The 25,001-nt window shown below is 38.1% G+C and overlaps 1 protein-coding gene across 2 annotated transcripts in view; it reads right to left on the reverse strand.

Moving 5' to 3' along the window:
* Nucleotides 1–13,906, reverse strand: part of LOC106130525 (intraflagellar transport protein 122 homolog) — a 35,001-nt gene extending 21,095 nt beyond the window's left edge. For both annotated transcript variants that reach the window (XM_060953676.1, XM_060953675.1), the window contains exons 1-11: nucleotides 13,485–13,906; nucleotides 13,027–13,257; nucleotides 12,473–12,683; nucleotides 11,430–11,577; nucleotides 10,627–10,781; nucleotides 8,034–8,231; nucleotides 6,081–6,218; nucleotides 5,348–5,476; nucleotides 4,316–4,480; nucleotides 1,176–1,316; nucleotides 46–143 (exon numbers count right to left, since the gene is read on the reverse strand). In XM_060953676.1, coding sequence (XP_060809659.1) covers nucleotides 46–143; nucleotides 1,176–1,316; nucleotides 4,316–4,480; nucleotides 5,348–5,476; nucleotides 6,081–6,218; nucleotides 8,034–8,231; nucleotides 10,627–10,781; nucleotides 11,430–11,577; nucleotides 12,473–12,683; nucleotides 13,027–13,257; nucleotides 13,485–13,546 — 1,676 coding nt within the window. In that variant the 5' untranslated portion in view covers nucleotides 13,547–13,906. The remainder of the gene's footprint in view (nucleotides 1–45; nucleotides 144–1,175; nucleotides 1,317–4,315; nucleotides 4,481–5,347; nucleotides 5,477–6,080; nucleotides 6,219–8,033; nucleotides 8,232–10,626; nucleotides 10,782–11,429; nucleotides 11,578–12,472; nucleotides 12,684–13,026; nucleotides 13,258–13,484) is intronic.
* Nucleotides 13,907–25,001: the final 11,095 nt, after the last annotated feature.

Here is a 25,001-nt window from a genome sequence, read left to right on the forward strand (position 1 = left end):
GCACTGGATATAGACGTGACCATATATATATATATATGTACTCACGTGAACATCTTCTGCTGTATGTTCTGATGTACGGCGTGCGAGAGCGGAACGTTTATCGTCTGCATGGAATTAGCTTGTAAGCAGAATACACGACCACCCTGATAATATAAAAAAATGTTATTAACACACAAAACATATACATACATATATAACAATTACAAATAGTGTTATGAACAGAAATCGGAATAGGTAAATTGAATTGGGGTCAATGAACTCTGAAACGTATATATTAATATGGACTCCGGGATTTGTAAATTATTAAGATTTTTTCCGGAATTTTTACAAGTGGGATGAAGAATATATTAGTGATAGCTGTTTTCCCCCGACTTCGTTCACGTAAATTGTAGTCCTATGTTACCCGCGGACAATGTAGTTTACTGTAAGTGTAAGTACTGAAATGGAATCCCGGAAAAGAGGCTTATCCATGTTATGCTTTCTATGGTAATTTATGATGCAAGTACATAAAATCAATCTACCTATTCCGATCTCTGGTCATGAATGTGGATGAAGCGAAGGAAGTACGCAGAGATCGTGGCAAGTGGAAAGAGGTAGTCTCTGCCTACCCCTCCGGGAAAGAGGCGTGATTTTATGTATGTATATATAATAGATGATAATACAAAAAAGAAAATAGGACCACTCCATCTCTTTCCCGTGGATGTCGTTAAAGGCGATAAAGGGATAGGCTTATAAACTTGGGATTCTTTTTTTAGGCTACAGGCTAGCAACCTGTCACTATTTGAATCTCAATTCTATCATGAAGTCAAACAGCTGAACATGGCCTATCAGTCTTTTCAAGACTGTTGGCTCTGTCTACACCACAAGGGATACAGGCGTGATCATATGTATGTATGTATGAATGTAAACATTCTATCACTCTTTTTAAGACTCTTGGCTCTGTCTACTCCACAAGGGATACAGGCGTGATCATATGTATGTATGTATGAATGTAAACATTCTATCACTCTTTTCAAGACTGTTGGCTCTGTCTACTCCACAAGGGATACAGGCGTGACCATATGTATGTATGAATGTAAACATCCTATCACTCTTTTCAAGACTGTTGGCTCTGTTTACTCCACAAGGGATATATATACATATATATATATGTATGTATATAAACATTTATGTACCTGAAAACCCACAACAGATCCCACCAAAGGCTGGGTGGCAGCTGGAAAAAGGCCAGCCTTTATCGAGAGCAGCCCGCCACCGGAAAGGCTGAGGAGGTCGTCACACCACGAGTTCCATGACACCGATGACACGTTCTCTTCCTGGTGAATTGATAATAAATTACCTATATAGAAAATTCAATGAATTAAAAAGAAAAATGCCGTGTGGTTCCCATTGTTGATTTTAAAGGTGACTGAGGGTTTATAAACTGAACATACATACATACATATAGTCACGTCTATATCCCTTACGGGATAGTCAGAGCCAATAGTCTTGATAAGACCGAATGGCCACTTTCCGCTATTTGGCTTAATGATAGAATTGAGATTCAATTGCCACCTCACTTTCCCTTAGTCGCCTTTTACGACATTCATGGGAAAGAGATGGAGTGGTTCTATTCTTTTTTTGTATTGGTGTCGGGAACTACACGATTACGTTAGTTCATACGTAATTTTAAATATTTAATGTTAATGTTATGTGTTAAATGTTTAATGTTCTCGGTTCTACTCCAGCCTTTGGGACCACTCTTCAATGGAGCGCTGACACAGCTCATTGCGGCGTCCTGCGATCTCCCTCGGTGCCAACCGGTGACCCTGGGCCGCGGCCTCCTCGCGCCAGAAGAACAGCGACGCGAGGGTTTTCGCCTCTAGGTCCCAGGGAATGGAACCGGCCAGCACAGACGCTGCCTCAAAGGAGATCGTGCTGTTACAGCCCGCTAATATTAGTGACAATGCTGACAGAGCAAACCCTCCAGGCTTGCTCATCACCCCCTCACAGCGCCTCAGTCCCGAGCGCTGCTCTCATAGTCAGTCCACATTAGATCCTCTCGCAGAGCGGTTGCCTCCATAACGTTATAAATCTATCCAATAAGTAAAATAAGTTCATGTACGTTATTTAGTGAATAAAGTTAAGTTTCTTTAAATAATCTTTTTTTAAAAATGCATTCAACGCTGCCCGCGTAACAGTGCGATATCCCCTTGCGGCTCTCGTCGCCATCAGCCTCTGTGGCCTCCGCAGGGAGGCGAGGTTTTGGCGAGAGAGCGCATCCGCCCATACGGGGGCCCCGTAAAGGGCTATCGATCGCACGACCCCCATGTACAAGCGCCTGCAGGACGCTTCTGGACCTCCCAGGTTCGCCGTGGGCGCCGAAGTTCCATCTGCCATCAAGAACGATGCCCAGGTAGCGCATCGAGAAAATGCTGCAGTGCAGTTTGTTACCGCTTCTTCTGCACTGACGCCTTGGAAGCGGCAGTAAACTTACGTTTTTAAGTAATTTATTTGACGACAAACAATGTTGTTAAACCATACGTTTTGACAATTATTCAGCGATATATAGTATCCTATAGTAATTAATAAAAATTTTGAATTTGAATTTTTGAATTGCTTGATGGCAATTGAGACACCTCCAACCGTCAGACTGGCGTCTGCAGGCGGCTTCCTCCGAGGGCCATGGAAGCACAGCGCCTCGGATTTGTGGAGAGCCACCTCCAGACCCAGTCGACGGATCCGGCGCACCACTTCAGCGACTCCCGCGGTGGCGAGCAATGACGCCTCCCTATACAGGGTGACATTTAAAACAACTGCATCCTTTTAAACATAGACTATACCCATGCTTCTGAGCCGTTTGAGCCTATTTTTATTTAAATTAAACGTCATCATTTTCACATTTAAAAAACCCCCAAAAACTACGTCACACGCTTTATTAAAGACCAATACTTCAAAAAGAAATTAAAACTAAACATGTAAATAAATGTCTGAAAAATAAATTATTTTTCTAGTATCAAGATCAAGTAAAGTACAGAGTTGTCGAGATAGCTCAGCTGAATGAATTGTGTCGTTGACCTCTGAATCTTAGGCGCTGACTCCACGAACGAGGGAATCGCAACGAGCCCGTCATACTATCGTCGGACATACTCCACGAACGAGCGATAATTCCGCCAGCGTATCGTCGCGACTCGTGACGGGATCGCAGCGTGTCCGCGACGACTCGTAACGGAATCGCCGCGAATCTCTCGCTTCAAGAATAAACTTTTCAATGTCAAACATTGTACTATTGTTTAAAAAGCTTCTAGAAACGTCCTTGCTTAACGAGAATCAACGTTGAAATGACGCTGCTAGTCGCGGCGGGCTAGCGACGATGTAATGACGTTTCGCGCGCTCATTGCCACTCGTCGCATCTCAGCGATAGTATCGCCGTGTGGAGACGGTTTCATAGAGAGTGTATAGAAATACGTGGCACGACGATAATATCGTCGCGGTTCTCTCGGTCGTGGAGTCAGCGCCTTACGCGTCGCTTTTCCGCCGGCCGGGGTGATATGACGTATTTAGGATCGTGGATTTTGATACTTTTATGTTTTTTAGTACTTTCTGAAATATGAACCGATATTTTTCTTTTAACGTTTTCAAATATCCTTTAGATGAGTACACTTGACAGTTAAATTTATGCAGTTGAATTAAAAGTCACCCTGTATGTGGCGCCGCGGGCGGCCACGAGTGTGTCGTCCGCGTAGCAGACGACCTCCACCCAGGGCAGAGTGACCGTCCGCAGCGCCCAATCGTGACCGATGTTCCACGGGAGCGGTCCCAAGAATTCTGGACCTCACGTGGACTTGAACCGAGTCACGCACGATTAATAATTAATAATTAAAAATGTACCATCTTCCTGTATCATATCCCTTGCGGGGTAGACAGAGTCAACTGTCTTGAAAAGACTGATAGGCCACGTTCAGCTTTTTATCTTGATGATAGAATTGAGATTCAAATAGTGACAGGTTGCTAGCCCATCGCCTATAAGAAGAATCTCAAGTTTATCAGCTTATCCCTTAGTCACCTTTTACGACATCCATGGGAAAGAGATGGAATGGTCCCATTCTTCTTTATCATTGGTGCAGGGAACCACACGGCATAACCGCACGGTATAAGAAATACACCCTTACTGTATACAACAGTTCCCCGGTGGGCAGACTGTACACGCGACACACGGACGACTCGTCGACGACTGCGACACGACTCCTAAACGCGCTCATGTCAAATTACTTTCTTCCGATTTAACAAATTATATTTCATAATATGTATGTATGTATAAACAATACACCCTTACTGTATACAACAGTTCGCCGGTGGGCAGACTGTACACACGACACACGGACGACTCGTCGACGACTGCGACACGACTCCTAGACGCGCTCACGTCCAAACAACGAACGCTGGCCGGCGTTTGCAACAACGATTTAGACGCACCGCTAACGGGCTCCACTTGCCATATCTGAAAGAATTAAAAATTAAAAAAATATAAATATAACATACATATATACATACATATAGTCACGTCTATATCCCTTGCGGGGTAGACAGAGCTAGCAGTCTTGAAAAACTGAAAGGCCACGTTCAGCAACATTTGTTTATGTATGTATCGTGAGTTTTTTTTTTAAACCGTGATTAATATTTACATACATACATTGTGGTTCCCAGCAACGATAGAAAAAAATAATAGGAGCACTCCATCTCTTTTCCATGGATGTCGTAAAAGGCGACTAAGAGAAAGGATTATAAACTTGGGATTCCTCTTTTTAGCGATGGGCTAGCAACCTGTCACTATTTGAATCTCAATTCTAGTAAGCTCCAGTAAGCCTGAACGTGGCTTTTCAGTCTTTTGATGACTGTTGGCTCTGTCTTCCCCGCAAGAGATATAGACGTTATTATATGTTATGTTATACATACATACAGAGATCGTGGCAAGTGGAAAGTGTAGTCTCTGCCTACCCCAACATAGGTACGTATGAGTACATGCATATATATAGTCTCGTCTATATCCCTTGCGGGGTAAACGGTGTAAATAGTCTGGAAAAGACTGAAAGGCCTTGCTCAGCTGTATAGCTTAATAATGCAATTGAGATTCAAATAGTGACAGGTTGCTAGCCCATCGCCTATACGAAAAATCCTAAGATTATAAGCCAATCCCACAGTCGCCTTTTACGACATGCATGGAGTGGTTCTGTCCTAAAGGGCCGGGAACCACCCGATACATGTATTTTAATTAATGTATGTTAGCAGGTGCTCATCGGCGCGAATTGTATTTACAATTAATCATGAAAAAAGAAATAAAAAAAAATGTAAATTATATAATACTCACTTGTCCATTTTGTAGGCCCAGTAATAAAACCTCTTCGAAATACAGGGTGGTCACTTTGACATAGCGGATAGGAGCAGGCATGGTCCAGTTCTTAGGCAGCCGCCGGCCGACCATCACCAGCTTCGAATCCTGGAATTTTATATGAGAGAAGATAAATATCATTTGCCAATACATGTGTACATAACATAAAATAAATGTATTTAAAATGAGCATCATTTATTACATTACCTTTAATTATGATTTGAACCGAAATCAAAATTCAATACACCCTATTTATATATATATATGTATATCAATTAATTTGACATTCTATTAAAAATTATATTTTTTATTACTTATATAAATTTCGATTAAATCATGTATCATCACCGGTAGAGAATGCTATTAACATTAAGTTCATCTCAATAAAGTTTTAAATAATAAATCCGTGCCGATGCCGTGTGGTTTCCGGCACCAATACAAAAAAGAATAGGACCACTACATCTCTTTCCCATGGATGTCGTAAAAGGCGACTAAAGGACAGGCTTACAAACTTGGGACTCTTTTTCTAGGCGATGATTTAGCAACCTGTCATTATTTAAGTCTCAATTCTATCATTAAGCCGAATAGCTGAACGTGGCCATTCAGTCTTTTCAAGACTGTTGGCTATGTCTACCCCGCAACGTATACAGACGTGACCATATGTATGTATGTAAATAATAAATCGTTGAATAATATAAATGATTAAAATTACCTGACACAGCAGTAGGGCGTCGCTAGTGGCGACCAACAATGAACATTCCGTCTTCTGCGACAGTTTCTGCTTCACCCTGTACAGCATGCCGTCCACGTCGCCCTGCTCGTACACCACCACGCGTTCCGGGAGTTGAACCTGGAACCGCCGAGTGGTACTTGTGGTCAAGGTGCTATGTAAATAAATGAGTTAGCCTCGAAGTAAGTTCGAGACTTGTGTTACGAGATACTAACTCAACGATACTATATTTTATAATAAATACTTATATATATAAACATCCAAGACCCAGGCCAATCAGAGAAAGTTCTTTTCTCCTCATGCCCTGGCCGGGATTTGAACCCGGGACCTCCGGTGTCACAGACAGTGCGTACTACCGCTGCGCCACAGAGGCCGTCAACGTGTATGTGACATGGCCTTTGACTTGTACCCTATATGTATAAAAAATGTTCAACCACCAGCCATTATAACATTTAACTATAATAATAAAGAAATCGAATCCAACTATAATAATAAAGAAATCCTGTTAAATTATTGTTGATTATATTAGACATTTAATTTTAATGAATAATGGGAATTGGTATATATATATATAAATTTTTTACTAGTAATAAATTCAATCTACACTGTTATTTAATGTATAAAGTTTTTAAATTAAATCAAAATTGTTTTATATAGGTAAGTAAAATATCATTCAATAGTCATTATTATTGTAATTGACTACATTTGCAATACTCACCGAGTTGCTATGATACAAACAAAATTATACATACCACCTGTATTATATTTATGACTCATAGTTGGCAAATAAACGTTTGACTTTGACCTGGAACCGCCAAGTGGAACTTACATATGGTCAAGGTGCTATATAACATGGCCTTTGACTTGTACCCGCTGACGTATAAAAAATGTTAGACTACCAGTCATTATAACATTTAACTATAATAATAAAGAAATCGAATCCAACTATAATAATAAAGAAATCGAATCCATCTCTTCCCCATGGATGTCGTGAGAGGCGACTAAGGGATAGGCTTATAAACTTGGGATTCTTCTTTTTTAGCGATGGGCTAGCAACCTGTCACATACGACGATGAAGAAACCGACAATATGCATAATACATTAAAGATACTAGCTGTGACCGCGACTTCGTCCGCGTGGAATAGTTATTTTGGGCATCATTGGAGTCCTCAAGGAAGATTTTTTTTTTGCACATTTCCAATTATTTCTTTGCTCCTTATAGTTGCAGCGTGATGTTATATAGACTAAAGCCTTCCTCGATTAATAATCTATTCAACGCAAAAAGAATTATTCAATTAAAACCAGTACATCCTGAGATTAGCGCTTTCAAACAAACAAACAAACTCTTCAGCTTTATAATATTAGTATAGATAAAGCCCCCATTAAAACACTAAACATTACATACATACATACATATGGTCACGTCTATATCCCTTATGGGGTAGACAGAGCCAATAGTCCCGAAAAGACTGAATGGCCACATTCAGCTGCTCGGCTTAATGATGGAATTGAGATCCAAATAGTGAGAGGTTGATAGCCCATCGCCTAAAAAAAGAATCACAAGTATGTAAGCCTATCCCTTAGTCGCGTTTTACGACATCCATGGGAATCCATGGCGTGGTCCTATTCTTTTTTGTATTGGTGCCGGAAACCACACGGCAGCAATATTAATATAGATAACGTTAAAACACTAAACATTGCATACATACATACATATGGTCACGTCTATATCCCTTATGGGGTAAACAGAGCCAACAGTCTTTTCAAGACTGATAGGCCACGCCACACATACATACATACATAAAAAAAAACACAATAATTACCGCCAATCGATGCTTCCATACATACATACTAAAAAAAAAAAAAAAAAACAATAATTACCGCCAATCGATGCTTCCATACATACATACTAAAAAAAAAAAAAACAATAATTACCGCCAAACGATGCTTATATATAGCAATCTTATGAACGCGGTCGTGACACTTGATGCGCACTTTGTTGCCGGTGGTGAGATGTTGGATGATCACGTCCGTCATGTTCTCGCGGTACGCGTAACGTTCACGGTACAGACCGTGAACGGTGCTGAACACCGCTTGATAACACCACAGGGTGCCGTCTTGGCACGCCACGGCCTGCAAAGTGGTGATTTAAATTAAACATTTGTACGCCTTTGTACTGTACTGTTTTTATTTGTAATGTACTCCTTTTGTGAACAATAAAGCATATACTTACTTACTTACTTACATACATACATATGATCACGTCTATATCCCTAGCGGGGTAGACAGAGCCACCAGTCTTGAAAAGACTGATAGGCCACGCTCAGCTGTTTGGCTTAGTGATAGAATTGAGATTCAAACAGTGACAGGTTGCTAGCCCATCGCCTAAAAGTGGAAACCCAAGTTTATAAGCCTATCCCTTAGTCGCCTTTTACGACATCCATGGGAAAGAGATTACAAAACATACATACATTTTTTTCAATAATAAATAAATATATATATATATATACGGGATATTTATGAGTTATATTTTATTACATACATACATAAAATCACGCCTCTTTCCCGGAGGGGTAGACAGAGACTACCTCTTTCCACTTGCCACGATCTCTGCATATTTCCTTCGCTTCATCCACATTTATATATTAATAAATAAATATATATGTATGGGAGGTTAAGATGAACACAGCATTTGTACCTATATGATGTAAATAATTTAGACTCATATTGCAAACTGGGCAGTGTATGATAGTATGAGCATGGGAGTTAAATAAATAACAAATAAATATATACGGGACAAATTACACAGATTGAGTCAGCCTCGAAGTAAGTTCGAGACTTGTGTTACGAGATACTAACTCAACGATACTGCTTATAATAAATACTTAAATACTTATATAGATGAACATCCAAGACCCAGGCCAATCAGAGAAAGTTCGTTCCTCGTCATGCCCTGGCCGGGATTCGAACCCGGGACCTCCGGTGACGCAGACAAGCGCACTACCGCTGCGCCACAGACGCCGTCAAATTTCAATGTCCAAAGACGTAGAAAAAAAGGTAGACTTGAGGGGTGGCTTGAAAAAAGAGTTAAGCGTCGTAATGGCGGCATTGTGCGCATGATTGTGTGAGTGAAAGAAAATGAGATGAATCTATAACGCATCTATGACGTAATGGCGGCCAACTGTCACACTATTGGTGAGTGTATATAGGTATACAGTGGGCCATGTTTCATTTTGCCGTAAAGTAAAACTCTGCCTTTGTTTAACGTCTTTGGAGAACACTGTAAAAATTGACGAAAGACAAAACATTCGTATTGAAATAATTAGTTTTACGTCCGGTGAAAATGCTGCAGTGTAGTTTGTTCCGCTGCTACTTCTACACATGCGTTTTGGAAGCGGTAGCGTAATTAGATTTAAGTGATGTGACATCAATATGTGATACCTTGTATCCAACTTTGGAAATAAATCTATTCTATTCTATTGAAAAAAACATCAAACGAAAGCTAGTGACGCCTTTTCGGAAGTGACCGACATTAGTTTTCGCAAATGCATAATTGATAGTCGATTTTACAAGAAACAATTGGCCAGTATATTAAGGCTTATTTTCACAAATCAAAGAAACTTCTTTAGAACTAAAGCTGAACTGAGAGCTGAGCGTGGTCAATCAGTCTTTTCAAGACTATTGGCACTGTCTACCCCGCATAGGGGTATACACGTGATTATGTGTATGAATGTACATATGTTATTTATTTTATTTCCTTTAACTATTTAAAAGAAAATCCTCCTTACGAATAACAAGATTGTTAACATAAGGAGGAGGACAAGGCTTAATAAGTACATTCAAACTCAAAAACTTGCCGTGTGGTTCCCGGCACCATTACAATAGGACCACTCCATCCCTTTCCCACGGATGTCGTAAAAGGCGACTAAGGGATAGACTTATAAACTTGGGATTCCTCTTTTAGGCGATGGGCTAGCTACCTGTCACTATTTGAATCTCAATTCTATCATTAAACCAAACAGCTGAGCGTGGCCTACAGTCTTTTCAGGACTAGTGGCTCTGTCTACCCCACAAGGGATATAGACGTTTCATTTAAATATTTAAAATAAAATCCTCCTGATGAATAACAAGATGGAAGGCTTACTTAGTACATTCAAACTCAAATTACACTTTCTTGTGAAAACGAGAATAAATAAATATATACGGGACAAATTACACAGATTGAGTTAGCCTCGAAGTAAGTTCGAGACTTGTGTTACGAGATACTAACTCAACGATACTATATTTTATAATAAATACTTATACAGATAAACATCCAGACCCAGGGCAATTAGAGAAAGTTCTAAAGTTCAAAACGAGAAGATTGATACTCGTAGAGCTTGCATGAAGAAAGTTATGAATGTGGATGAAGCGAAGGAAGTATGCAGAGATCGTGGCAAGTGGAAAGAGGTAGTCTCTGCCTACCCCTCCGGGAAAGAGGCGTGATTTTATGTATGTATGTATGTATGATACTCGTAAATACACTCACCACAGTATTAAAAGTGGGCGACGGCGCTGTCGCCCACACCCACTCTTGGGGGGTGGTCAGTATGGGAACCCCCTCTGACGTCAGCACGGCCCAGCCCCCCACTCCCCCCACCAGCACCAAGGCGCCCAGCATAGATATTGACAGGGCCGCTATACCTATGTCACAAACAATCGGTAAAATATAATTTGTTGTTCTGAGGTATTTGCTACATTTTCGATTTACATAAATATAAAATAAAATAAAAATAAAATGCGGTAGGTAATAATTTGAATTATCATTTCACCAATTTTAAATATTTTTATTCTATCATCAAGCCAAAAAGCTGAACGTATTTCTTCTATCATTCTTTTCAAGACTGTCGGCTCTGTCCACCCCGCGAGGGATATAGACGTGACCATATTTACATGTATGTATTTCTTCTTCTTCTTTCTCCTGGCTATAGTCCCAATTTATTTGGGGTCAGCCCTCCTAGTATTTCTGCGCTACACCACACGGTTGTGGGTTGTCTGTTTGTTAATGCATGTACTCTTCAGGTCATTCTTTATTGTCTGCATCCAGGTCATTGGACATTGGACATTTACATGTATGTATTTATATATATATATATAAACATCCAAGACCCAGATCAATCAGAGAAACTTAGTTTCTCATCATGCCCTGACCGCGGAATTTGAACCAGACGTATATGTATGCACAAAATAATATGTTGAATACATACATACCTACATAAAAATCACGCCTCTTTCCCGGAGGGGTAGGCAGAGTAAACAGTAGAGAGTCAGGCAATATGTTGAATAACGAACCTATATCCCTGTCCTTGGACACCTGCTGCCCCTGCACATTGTAGAAGGACAGGGTGTCACTCCAATCCGTGACCAGCAACGTTGACTTGTGGAATGTGACCGCCCACACGGCAGCGTCGCGTGATATACGCTGTACTTCGTCGCCCATCTACAAAATATTATTTAATTTTTTTTCTTATACTAAACTAACTGTCCCGGCAAACGTTGTTTTGCCATATATAAATAATTTTTAAGTAATTTATAGTAAAAAAAAATAATAATAATATTGGGCAACACTTTTCACTAAGGGGTATGAAAAATAGATGTTACCCGATTCTCAGACCTACTCGATATGCTCACAAAATTTCATGAGAATCGGTCAAGCCGTTTCGGAGTAGTACGGGAACGAACATTGGGAAACATTGTGACACGAGAATTTTATATAAGATAAGATTTGTTTGTTTTGTTATGTCTTTATTTCAAAATTTACAGAGTTACATAAAATAAGGTCGTCGGCGGTTGAAAAATAATAAGGTGCCCGGTTTACAGAGACAACAAACAAATAAACTTACTTTCGCATTTACAATATTAGTTAGGATTATGTGAAGTACATAATTCTCTGCCACAAATACTGCATTTTCCTAAACTTCATCCTCATTCATAAATCCATTCATGCAGGCACACATGTTTTTAAATTGCTTTAAATTTTTCATTCGCTTCTTCTTAAAATATATATGGGACTAGAGGCCGCCCGCGACTTCCGCCGCGTGAAATCATTCCCGCGGGGACTCCGGGATAAAAAAGTAGCCTATATGTTATTCTGGGTCTCCAGCTACCTACATACCAAATTTCATCATAATCGGTTCATTAGTTTTTGCGTGAAAGAGTAACAAACATCCATACTGACATCCTGACATACTCACAAACTTTTGCATTTATAATATTAGTATAGATAAATTAAACTGATTGAGTTAACCTTGAAGTAGTTAGTTACTTCGCTTATGTGATCTGCCTTGTAATCATTGGCACTATTAAAATAACTAAAAGTGGAAGAAATTTCTCACCCTATCTCTGATGGAAACCGCCCCAATGGCTAGTCCAATAGCAAGGTTTTGCCCGTTGGGGGACCATGCACAAGATGTTATCCGACCGGCCACGCGGTGTTTCTGAACCGCCTTAACATCAGCAGACCAGAATGCGAAGTCTGACAGCGCACAGGAGGCCAGGTGCATCGTTACCGGGTTGTAGGAGAGGCATTGGATTGCTTCACCGTGACTGAAAAGTTGCAGTTACGTATATATTTGTGATACCTTTTGTGTTACTCGCATATCATTGTCCAATGCAATAAATGAAATGATTTTACAAAGAAGTAATACTAACTGTATTTTTTTACAGTATGTAAATAAATATTACTCGCAATATCTTCTTTATTTTTGAGGAATCTTTTTTGATTAACTGTGGGTAATAGAATTTCGATATTCCGTTAATATTGATATCATCTGACTGTCAGAAGTTAAAATAATATTTTGTAATGAAGGAAAGAAAGACCTTTCCAACAGTGTAATGTTACCTTGTAATTACAAGTTCAAGAATCATTCTGTCACTGGTTAATACTTACGAATACTTCAACACTCCCTCCATCTTGGAAGTCCAGATTATAACATTTTTATCAGCACTGCCACTCGCAAACTTCTTCCCATCCCCGCAGTAAGCAACCGCGTGCACGGCTCCTTTGTGAGCTTGTAGTAGTTGCACCAGAGCTCCATCACGAGGGTCATACACCATTACCTTCTCACCAGCTCCGACTACCAGTTGAGTGCCATCAGGACTGAAGCATATTGTATGGACACTGAAAATTTCATATGCTGTAATTATTCGATTACAAAACATTTATTTGTTTTTGAACATAATTGTTTTTTTATATTTTCTAAGATGATTATAGCTGAACATGCCCGATCAGTCTTTTCAAGACTGTTGGCTCTGTCTACCCCACAAGGGATATAGACGTGACCATATGTATGTATGTTTCTACGATGGACGCGGACACTGTAATGACGATATTGGCTTTAACCTTACCTAGAAAACTCAACTTTATCCGCTTCATGAATTTTATTCACCCACTTCGGCACTGTTCTCATTTTGTTGAACTTTTTTTAATCGCGGGAACCAACAGAAGCTTAGGCTAATTTTAAATACATTTTGTATTCCTTTGTCTTAGTTTTTAAGTATAGTATCCCTATTTTCGAGGATGTTTTTACTTATACTTTTTACGAACATTTGTGGTGGTTTTCGTTGAGTTGACAACGAAACCAAAAATGTAAACAAAAGTTTTAGGTTAACACCAAACCTCAAATCACTTGGGTTATAATACCACCAACACCCAGACTTTGTCCAGTCATAAATACAACATTAATAAGCCTAATCATTCAAATATGTAATTTATTTTAGAATTCCTAATGTAATTTCAAAAAAGCCAAACTTTGAAACAACATTGTAGTGATGTCATGTCAATGTCCACAAAATCTTGGTGTTAATTTAGTCGCAATGCTTAAATTCATTCGATTCTCGATTTCAACCAGATTATTCATATTCATGTTCATTTATTTGCAAACTAAGTGTATTAGGCAGGAGCTTATAATTTAGCAACCTTGTAACAGGCATAGCAGATTAATTATATTGAAGACTATGGGCGTGTAATGCGCATGCCAAAGTTAAGGCTCATGAGACTTTACTTGGCATTACAATACCTGGAATATGCATAAGTACCGCGGCATATCTATCACGCAGTCAGTATATTTCACCTATTTAAGTCAATAGGACAAGTAATTCAAATGAATAGAGTTCATTTATAGATGTCGCGTCACTCACTATTCTAATCGATATTTTCCCACCCCATTCCGATCAAGGTACTTCCCTTTCCTTTGTATGATTATGTTCTTCATGTTGGCACCAAAACAAAATCGCGCGAAATTTAAACAGCACTTGCAGATTTTATACAATTTAATTTTAAACAAAATTAAAAAAAAGATATAATCGCTATGTACCCGGGTATTTAGACGAGGTTTCGTCCAAGAAAAGTAAACATCAACAATCTATAGAAAGGCTACGTTGCGCCCCTTAGGCCAGCCTACAGAACGGAATAAAAAAAAATTACTGTACTTACTGTATTCTGTAGGGCAGGCTAATACATATTATGAGAGAGGTCTAAATTTAATATTAATTTTTTTATTTGTTTTATAATTATGTGCGTTATCATGTTTTGTTCTATCCTTTTTGTGGCATCCGTTTTATGGCACTTCAGAATAGGACCACTCCATCTCTTTTCCATGGATGTCGTAAAAAGCGACTAAAGGATAGGCTAATAAACTTAGGATTTTTCTTATAGGCGAGGGGCTAGTCACTATTATATATAATTCCATGTTTATTCCATATAGTTGAACGTGGCTTTTCAGTTTTTGTGAAACTGTTGACTTTGTCCACCCCGTAAAAGATATCGTTGGCTACCTATAATGGGCTAAGGTGACTATTTTCGTCAAAACCGTAATTATCTGTTTTCTTTTAAGTTTGCATTTATACATAATTTCATAAAAGCGTCTAAAACGCTGACTTTTTTCTTGAGGTGACGCTAACATTCGAAAGCTACGCTGAAAAAGTAATTAATGGCTTGTGACACATGAAACGCTACCGTCCACCCCTCGCTGTCTTAACTTCATAAATTATAAAAATAACCAAAAGTTAAATCGTACGAAAAGATTCTTGATGTCTATGTCATAGAGGTGTTATTACTAAAAGTTTACATCAAAATAACTTTGTATCCTGTCTTTGATGGTCATTAGAATTTCGTTTGAAAATGGAATACTACAGCTAATTTTTTTTTCTTTGCCGCTTCCAGCCAGACTGCCTGTCGCCGATACCTGCCGGAAGTTGAAGAACACAAGGCAAAGAAATTACCCATCATAATGTCTTCATTCATATAAAAACAAAATTTCAGAGGATTTTCTATTTGGATACTTTGTTCCGGACAGTATGGATCTGTTTAGAAGGTAAGTACTTACGTAACGTGCGTGTTCATTATAGGTATAATGCCACGCCTATCTATAAAGACTTAGATAATTATTAATGCACTAGTACATTGTTACTTGCAAACTTAAATAAATTAACCTGGTACGTACCCAATTTATAAAAGCATTCACATAAAATTTTATGGGTAATTTTGTATTGAATAGACCATTTATCGAGGAAGGCTTTAGGCTATATAACATCACGCTGCAACTGTTAGGAACGAAAAAATAATGGAAAATGTGAAAAAAACTGGGGAAATTATTCATCCTTGAGGGCTTCAATGATGCCCAAAATAACTATTCCACGCGGACGAAGTCGCAGGCACAGCTAGTAAAAAGATATAATGCAACGCGAAAGTTTAAAATCAGCCATGGAATTCCTCGTGATGTTTTTCCTCACCATAAAAAGGTTTTTAAGGAGGAGCCAATGCTGGTTAGTATTCAAACTAACGTTAGGTAAAGACTCTTTCAGATGTAAACTTGATGATGATGTTTCTTTAATGTCCACGCTAGGATTCGAACCTGTGTGCACTTTGCAACAGGCTCGCGCTTCTGTGATTCTGAGGTACATATAAAGTCACGTTATTTTATATGTCTAGTGGGGTAGACAGAGCCAACATCGTTGACAAAATTAAAGGTCACGTTCAGCTGTATGGCTTTATGATATTTAAATAGTGACAGTTTTCTAGCCCATCGCCTACAAGAGGACTCCCAAGCCTTAGTCGCCTTTTGCAACAACCATGGGAAAGATATAGAGTGGTACTAATGTCTACTGGACACCAAATGATAATAATAGATTAAAATGGCGATAAATCTGAATTTTTAATTTCCGAACTGCACCTAAAATGCGAAAACCACACGGCGTCATTTGATACAATGCTCCCGCCGTGACAGATTTGGCGAAAATTCTAAATTTTCAATCTCCAAACTGCACTGTCTATTTTTTTATACCTAGTCTATTTTTCCAAAGCATCTAGGTATATTTTATGAAAACTACTCACGTTATCTGCAACTTTGGGTAATGTGATAATTTAAATTCATAGATTCATTTGTAACGCGGAGTTTAACTGAATACGTCTCGAGTACATCCAATTCCAAGGGTTGCCAACTAATTTTGCTCTCTACACCAAACACATAAGGTCTAAAATTAGTTATTAAATTGGTAGCACATTGATCGTTTTGTGTCGAAATCCGCTTGTGGCGCCATCTCTAACATGCCCGGGGCGCGGCGGACATTTACATTTTAATTGGGGCCCGGGGGGAGCCTGCACCGGAATAATTGCCAAATGGATTAATTGTGTTTCCCTCGGGACCCTACGTCATGGCTGGATCAACTTAACAACCATAAAAGCGGGTAAAAGTGTTGTCAGAGGCAAATGGAAAATAGGTGTAAGAGGCATCACGGAAAAATGGATTCTATTAAGTTTTTCTTTTTGGATCTTGTGCTGTTTTGTTGCTTTGTACAAAATAAATAAATGTAGGTATAGGAAAAATCTTATAATTCAATTGAGCTAACCCCCGAGCAGGTAGGCATATCTACATATAATCACGTGTACATCCCTTGCGGGGTATACATAACCAACAGTGTCGGAAAAACAAATAGGCTACTGATTGGCTTAATGATAGAATTGAGATTCAAATAGTGACAGGTTGCTAGGACATCACCTACAAGAAAAATACCAAGTTTATAAGACTTTCCCTTAGTCGCCTTTTACGATATGCATGGGAACGAGATGGAGTGATCCTATTTTTTTATTCAATTGTCGCCGGTAACCACACGACACTAGTATCGTAGTAGTAGTATACTAGTGTTTTATTTTTAGTTAAATTGATGTTACCTAAGTATCAATACCTACATGTATTAGAAAAAGTTTATAGTGGGTGAAACTACAATTAATAAATTTTTTATTTCAAATATGTAAATATTTTAAGCAACAATTTCACCTTTTATTTATAACGCGATTAACATTTTTTCTTAAATTTTTCCTTCAACACTTAACTATCCCCTTTTGCCTGAAGAGGCTAGTTATTAAAAAAAAAGTTGTGAGGCAAGCCGGAAGTGCCGAATCAATAATCTAAACGCCAGACAAGGATAGAGGGATGAGAGGGGCGGGACCCGCGCCCCACCCCCTGGTCCCTGGCTCAGATTATAGAGAATAATAATATATATTCTGTATCTACCCTTAGGCCCACATCACCTCGTTACAACAATTGAATTTAGCATAGGTAAGGTTTATTTCTTCATTTCATATCTACCTACTAAGTTTTTCGTGAAAGATCTCATGCGGATAAATAAATAAAAATAAATAAATGTATATCTAGGTACGGGACAAAATACACTGATTGAGTTAGCCTCGAAGTAAGTTCGAGACTTTTCGAGGTACTAACTCAACAATACTATATTTTATAACAAATACTTATTTGATAAACATCCAAAACCCAGGTCAATCAGAAAAAGTTATTTTCTCATCATGCTCTGGCCGGGATTCGAACCCGGGACCTCCGATGTCACAGACAAGCTTACTACCGCTGCGCCACAGAGGCCGTCAAAACCGTCAGACTACCGTTTTTGATGAAATTCGCTGTGCAAAGAGTTGGAAGTCACGAGTTACAAATCGTTATTAGAATTAAAAATAAGCACCATTAAATAAACCACCTGTACAGTATAAAATACTTATAATTTCTCTTAATAATGATTTATTGCCTAATTAAGATTAAAATAGCGTAAAGAAATAAACGGTTACGAATCGAATTTATGTTTTCGTATAGGTTTTACTTAAAAACATCTTTAATATGTGGTGTACTGCATTTTACTGTATAGTTATATTTTCAAGTGAGAATTAAACTATTATACTTCTTTTTACCTTCTTGTGTCGATGGAACATACATATATACGTACATATAGTCACGTCTTTCACCCTTGCGGGGTAGACAGAACTAGCAGTCTTGAAAAGACTGATAGGCCAGCTTTAGGCTTGATGATAGAATTGAGATTCAAATAGTGACAGGTTGCTAGCCCATCGCCTAAAATAAGAATCCCAAGTTTATAAGCCTATCCCCTAGTCGTCTCTTACGACATCCATGGGAAATGAGATGGCGTAGTCCTATTCTGTTTTACATTAGTGCCGGGAACCTATGAATGAATTAATTCGTTTCCAGGTTTATATGAAGAGTGCGATGCGGTATATTCAATATATCAAACTCAAAAAATAAAACGGAAGATTTTCAAAATGATCGTGGATCTTATTTTCGACGCTAAATCCAAGGTCCAACATGCGCAATACATCAAAAAGTCATACACTTTCGCGAGGGCGTACGATTACGGCGCCGCCATATATGACATACGCAGTAAATACACGAGAATGCTATTCATCCATAAAATGTTGGTGACCGAAATTTTCCAACCGTACACAAATAATTATAGGGACACAAAGACTGTTTGGGTAAATTTATTTGTTATATTTTTTTTTGGCTAACTGTTGGTATAGTTTATTCGTTTGATGGTTAGTCTATGACATTTGCGTATGTGTTTTACAATTTTCGGGTTAACTTTACATACATACATATATATATGGTCACGTCTATATCCCTTGCGGGGCAGATAGAGCCAACAGTCTTTAAAATACTGAATGGCCACGCTCAACTATTTGGCTCAATGATAGAATTGAGATTCAAATAGTGACTGGTTGCTAGCTCATCGCCTAAAAAAGAATCCCAAGTTTGTAAGCCTATCCCATTAAATGTAATATAATAATATAGTACAAATCGTACACAATATAAAATTATTATAAAACATTAACAATTTTGATATGTAGGTGCCGTGTAAATTAAAGCACTGCACCTATTTTAAAGCGGCAAGGTATGTATGTATGTGGGTACGATTTAGTTTAATTCTTGTTTATGTAGCAGAGTTTAAAGCGAAGTTGGATTAGAAGTCACAAAAGTTGTTAGGTATGTATTATATTCCCTATTAACTTAAAGAAAAACAGAGAGGGAAAGTAAGTTAATTGCAAAACATATAAATAAATAAATAACAACTTTTTTGAGCAGTCTTTCTGTTTTTATTCAAAAGAAACCGCCGCCGATAAATGTCATTTTTATATTTTTTTTTAGTACCAGAAACTTATGTTAGAAGCGATACACACTGGATTGGAGATCGACAAGCTCATACAAGCCATTGAGCAGCACGAGTACAAGCCACATTCCTTCATAAAAGAGATCATTGATCTTAATATTACAACGACAAAGTTTGTGAAAACCAAACCCACTACCACAACCAGGAGCCGGCGTGTGAGAAACCCGCCTAAGCTGAGAGGTGGCCGTGCGCAATTAGATTATTTCTCGTTCGGACAAAAAGAATGGAAAAATACAGATAACGAAAACACAAAGAAATGGAACAGCGGGAGAAATTATAACAAGGATTATGGCAACATGAGGAAAACTTTAAATTTGGAAGGCATGGGTTTTGAATCTGATATGGAATAAGGTAGGTTTTGTGATATTTTTAAACGAACTTTTTTTTTTTGCATATTAGCATTACATGTTGGTACCAAGGGATATTATTGTTTTTTGTAAGTAAAGTTCAAAACGTTGATTCAATGCTGTGTTGTGCAAAATAAAAACCATTATAGTTATTCGGCTAGAAGGAGGTAGGTATATTTTACTGTCTTTTTCGGAAATACATAGTTGTAAAGTTGACGTTGTTGAAGAAAATTCTGCAGTGTAGTTTGTTTTTTTCAATAGATAGAGTGATTCAAGAGGAAGGTTTATATGTATAATAACATCCATTAAATAGTGGAGAAATACTGTTATTTTTGAGGTTTCTAATGTAATGTCGTTAATTATCATATTTTTTCCACTTACATTGCAAACGCAGGCCTACGAGATTTATCAAAATTATGTAGTTATTATTTGTACACATTGAAAACGTCTACAGAAACACTGCGATGGTATATGATGGTACTAGTTAATTATAAACTAAGTCATTTTCGACAAGCGTAGCTAGAAAGTATATATTATCAAGTAACAAGTTTTTTATTTCCAATTAATTCAACTTTATAATTCCCTAGAGCTACCCAATATAGGGTTATTATTCCTATTTTTAAAGGTATATCCCATTTTTTCTCAAAATACCTACGTAAGGATGTCCTACGTATTGATAGCATGTGTCCCATTGTTTAACGATAGCTTTTAATTTCGTCGCTACAAAAAAAAAATGAGTACCACGCCGCGCCCATATGGCTAAAGAAAACAAATGCTTAACCAAAAGTAAACCAATGTGTATCCTCGCGTTTTAGTGGGCCTGCGTACGCGCAGCCAGCGTCGCAATAAGTTGGATGAGTGCTTTTGTTTCATCCTCGAAGTGCAACAGATAAACATATAACTTACAATATTTATACAGTTTATTTGGGCGAAATTTGTGACAGTTTGAAATAAAATATAAAACATTTTTGTTTTCTTAATACTTTTTTTCATATTTGGAATTTTTTACGTTTTTTTATATTTGGAATTTGAGTGCGTTTGACCTCAATATGCCTGATGGTAGATTATTTTGCAAGATGAGGTCTAAATGGAGGCTCAAATGATGTCCATCGCTAAGTATATTGTAATTTTAATGCCATCACTATCCAGATATCTCTCTTATTTCATTTGGGCTCTCTATAACCATGAGTCAGGAGTCTAACTTTCATATGACAATGTAAAACAGACCTTAATCCTTTTTGAACCATGATCGATAGGTTAAGTCAATAAGTAAATCTTTCACGATCAATAGATGTTTTAATACTTACCTAATTTTAATTCAGCATCAAAATTTAAGTCAGTCAGTCTTTGTAATCTTCGACGAAGTATTTGTAAAATCCACCGTAATATCTGAAACTTCGGACGTTCAATGAATATTTTAGATTTAAGGTACGATTCTTTAGCGTGCATTCTGACATCGGTCTTTTTGCACCTTAGAATGACCACACATATCACTGTAAAAGATAGTAACAGGATAGGAACACTTACGGTATACTTAGACAGAGCCTATAAACACAAGACTCAAACACCCACGTTTTCCTCGTGGACCAATTGATATGCACAACTAGTGTCATCCCAGATCACGTTTAATTATTTACGGATTAAGAGATATAATAATGACCGTTTGTTAGCCAACCGTATTAAAGAAAAATAACTACATATAGGTACAAAATGACGCCTCATTCTTGCAGGGGTAGGCTGAGACTACATCTTTTCACTTGCCACAATCGATGCAAACTTGTACTCATTAACTTTCTTATATAAAAATGGAGAAATGTTAATTGCTAGCTTATTGCCTTAAAGTGAAGTCCCAAGTATTACCTTCCCTTAATTGGCTTTCACATTTTCACAAAATAGTGTACAAAGTCAAGATCTCCCGCTGAAACAGTCCTAACTGTTTCTATTTATGAAAATTTTGCATACGCGCTGTGATTGGTCGGTGTCGTGTGACGTTTAGAAATGTGGCCACAAATAGCAGCGGACCTTTGCCTTAACGCCATGGAAACTAGCCCTGGGGTCATTGCGGGGGCCACCTCTGAAAGGGATCGTCTTCATCTCCAATCGATATCTCATTATGCCGGCTGCTCCACTCCGGATTAACTTAGGTTTGTATTACTAAGTTCTGTTAAATATATTAACTCGAATTTTAGCTTGAAGCTTTCATTGTTTTAGCGTTTAAATAAAATCATTAGTGTAGTGACTTCGACTTTATATATCACCTAAGTTTTGGGTTGATATTTAATAAGTTATGAATGAAAATTGTATAGATGACTTAGCCTTTGTCTACTTCATGTTGGATAGGATTTGATGTTAGTATACTCAAATACACAGATCAATCAGAAAATGTTCAGTAATTCATCGTGTCCTGATTTAAAAACCCGTCAGTTATCACCCACACGCTGAATTCGAAAAAAGAGCTTCAAAACTGATCAGCCACTACAAAATTTAAAGGCAAGCGTGGGTTTCAATCGAGTGACAATGTAGAAATATCACACATGGTAAAATGAACTCTATACATAACGGGACAACTGCCAGTTCCCCACGACCATTTAGTGATGTACTCCACCACAAATGTCACGGATCAAATCGACAATAAACTTTAGGTGTTTGCTTAACATTTACGCCTTAATTGTGCTACTATGGAGGTTCGATCCTATGACAGTGCACCTTCGTCAGGATGTGTTATTTTACTATAAGTTTTCGACAAGGAGCAATATAAAAAAAAAACTTGGTAACATTAACGGGCGGACCAATTTCTTTCTTAGCTCACTTCACTAACATTATGAATAGAATCCTCGGTAATAGTGCAAAGTCATCATAGAGTTATGTTATTTGCCATAAATTAAATTTACTGTTTATTTAGAGCAGCAGTGACCATGCATAATTTCCGCGCATATATTTTTTTTTCGATGCTCTCAGAGCGTCGGTGTTATGTGAATGCCCAAGTAATGCGTGTGGGGTTCAAATCCTACTTCGACCATGTACTATATATAATATCCAAAATACTTTTCTTAGTTAAGAGTACCTACATTAGTTGAATTGCTAACCCACGCTCTTACGTCAAGGGAAAACATCGTGAGGAAACCTACACATTCTAGCAACTGAATGTGTAAATCTAAATTCCCGTTCTCTTCACTCTTCAGACAGCCTGACTCTGCGTACTCCTCTGTTCCGGTCTACTTTTTTGGAGAAATCATTCCAGGTTCAGGCTCTAAGGCTCTGGAATGCTCTTCCTGAAATGATTAGGAGAGCTCCTAGTCGCTCTGCGTTCAAACATGCTGTGAAGGGGTTCTTTCTTCGGCAGATTAATAATGGATCATCCTAATTTGATATTTTATGTTACGGATTTTTTATTGTAATGTATGTATTTTGTCAGTATGCATGTGCACATTATCGCACCAACTTAAAGTTTTTCTGTTTGGTCAGCTGGTTGACTGGTTGAGAATGCCAAACGGCATTAAGTCCGCCTTTTGTACATTTTTGTTTTTGTGCAATAAAGTTTAAATAAATAAATAAATGTGTGACCAAGAGTGAGGTCTCCTGCAAAGGTTGCAGAGGTCAGATGGTACTGTAAGAACCTGACTCATACAATCCAAGACCATGATCGTAAAGGCGCATCCCGTGCTCTCCAGAAAGGTGAGGATGTAACCAGAACTAAAACCAGGAGGAAGAAGCTCATAGTCATGAAAATACGTAAGAACCTTCTAATTTATTAAACTATTTAATCTGAACGTTAATTATCTGGGCAGGTTACATTGAACACAGTAACATTATAGATTAACATATACCTATGTGCTTTACATACAATTATATACACTCGAAATTCAAGACAAGGGAGGTGGGTTTGGGTCAATAGTGGGGTTAGAACTGCGCATGCGTCGCCCCGCCCTGATTCTGGGACACCCGATGGTGTTAACTGCAAATAATATAAAGTACAGGTAAGGCCCAAGATAACAAAGCACAGAGGTAAAGGGTGCAACTGGGGACATAAAAAAGGTGACAGTATGATGATTCTGCTGGTAAAGATGGATGCTGTGCTGTATCTAACTTAAGGTTTAGGGCTTGCAAGCGGCTACAAATAATATAAAGTACAGGTAAGGCCCAAGGTAACAAATGTGCCGTGTGGTTTCAGGGACCACTCCATATCTTTCAGATGAATGTCGTAAAAGGCGACTAAGGTATGGGCTTATAAACTTGGGATTCTTCTTTTGGGCAACGGGCTAGCAACCTGTCTCTATATGGATCTCATTTCCATCATTAATAATACTTACCAAAAATAAAATATACAACGCAGACACAAAATGATTACCTTTCTGTAATCGTTTTTATTTTGTCAACCCATTCGTTAAGCTTCTCACAAACCTTTGTTAATAACGAAAGTGCTTACTCAAATTATAGTAATTATATTTCACTATTATTTAATTTTCCATGATGGCGTTAAAGGTTTGGTCCGCCGTGGAATGACCCCAGGATACATAATGGAATTAAAAAAGAAAATTAAACAAATTACAATACAAAATTCATACATACATATAATCACGTCTATATCCCTTGCGGGGTAGACAGAGCCAACAGTCTTGCAAAGACTGAAAGGCGACGTTCAGCTATTTGGCTTTAAGATAGAATTGAGATTCAAATAGTGACAGGCTGCTAGACCATCGCCTAAAAAAGAATCCCAAGTTTGTAAGCCTTTCTCTTAGTCGCCTTTTACGACATCCATGGAAAAGAGTTGGAGTGGTCCTATTCTTTTTTGTATTGGTGCCAACGGACCACAAGGCAAATTTGGATTCTTTTGCACTCTTTGCACTTGGGATTCTTTTTTAGGCGATGGGCTAGCAACCTGTCACTATTTAAATCTCAATTCTATCATTAAACGAAATAGCTGAACGTGGCCATTCAGTCTTGAAAAGACTGTTGGCTCTGTCTACCCCTCAAGGGATATAGACGTGACCATATGTATGTATGTAATAATTACCAATTCTCTTTTGATTACGGTCACACTGTAATAGTT

The sequence above is a fragment of the Amyelois transitella genome, chromosome Z, assembly GCF_032362555.1.
Source record: "Amyelois transitella isolate CPQ chromosome Z, ilAmyTran1.1, whole genome shotgun sequence".
Taxonomy (NCBI): Eukaryota; Metazoa; Arthropoda; class Insecta; order Lepidoptera; family Pyralidae; genus Amyelois; species Amyelois transitella.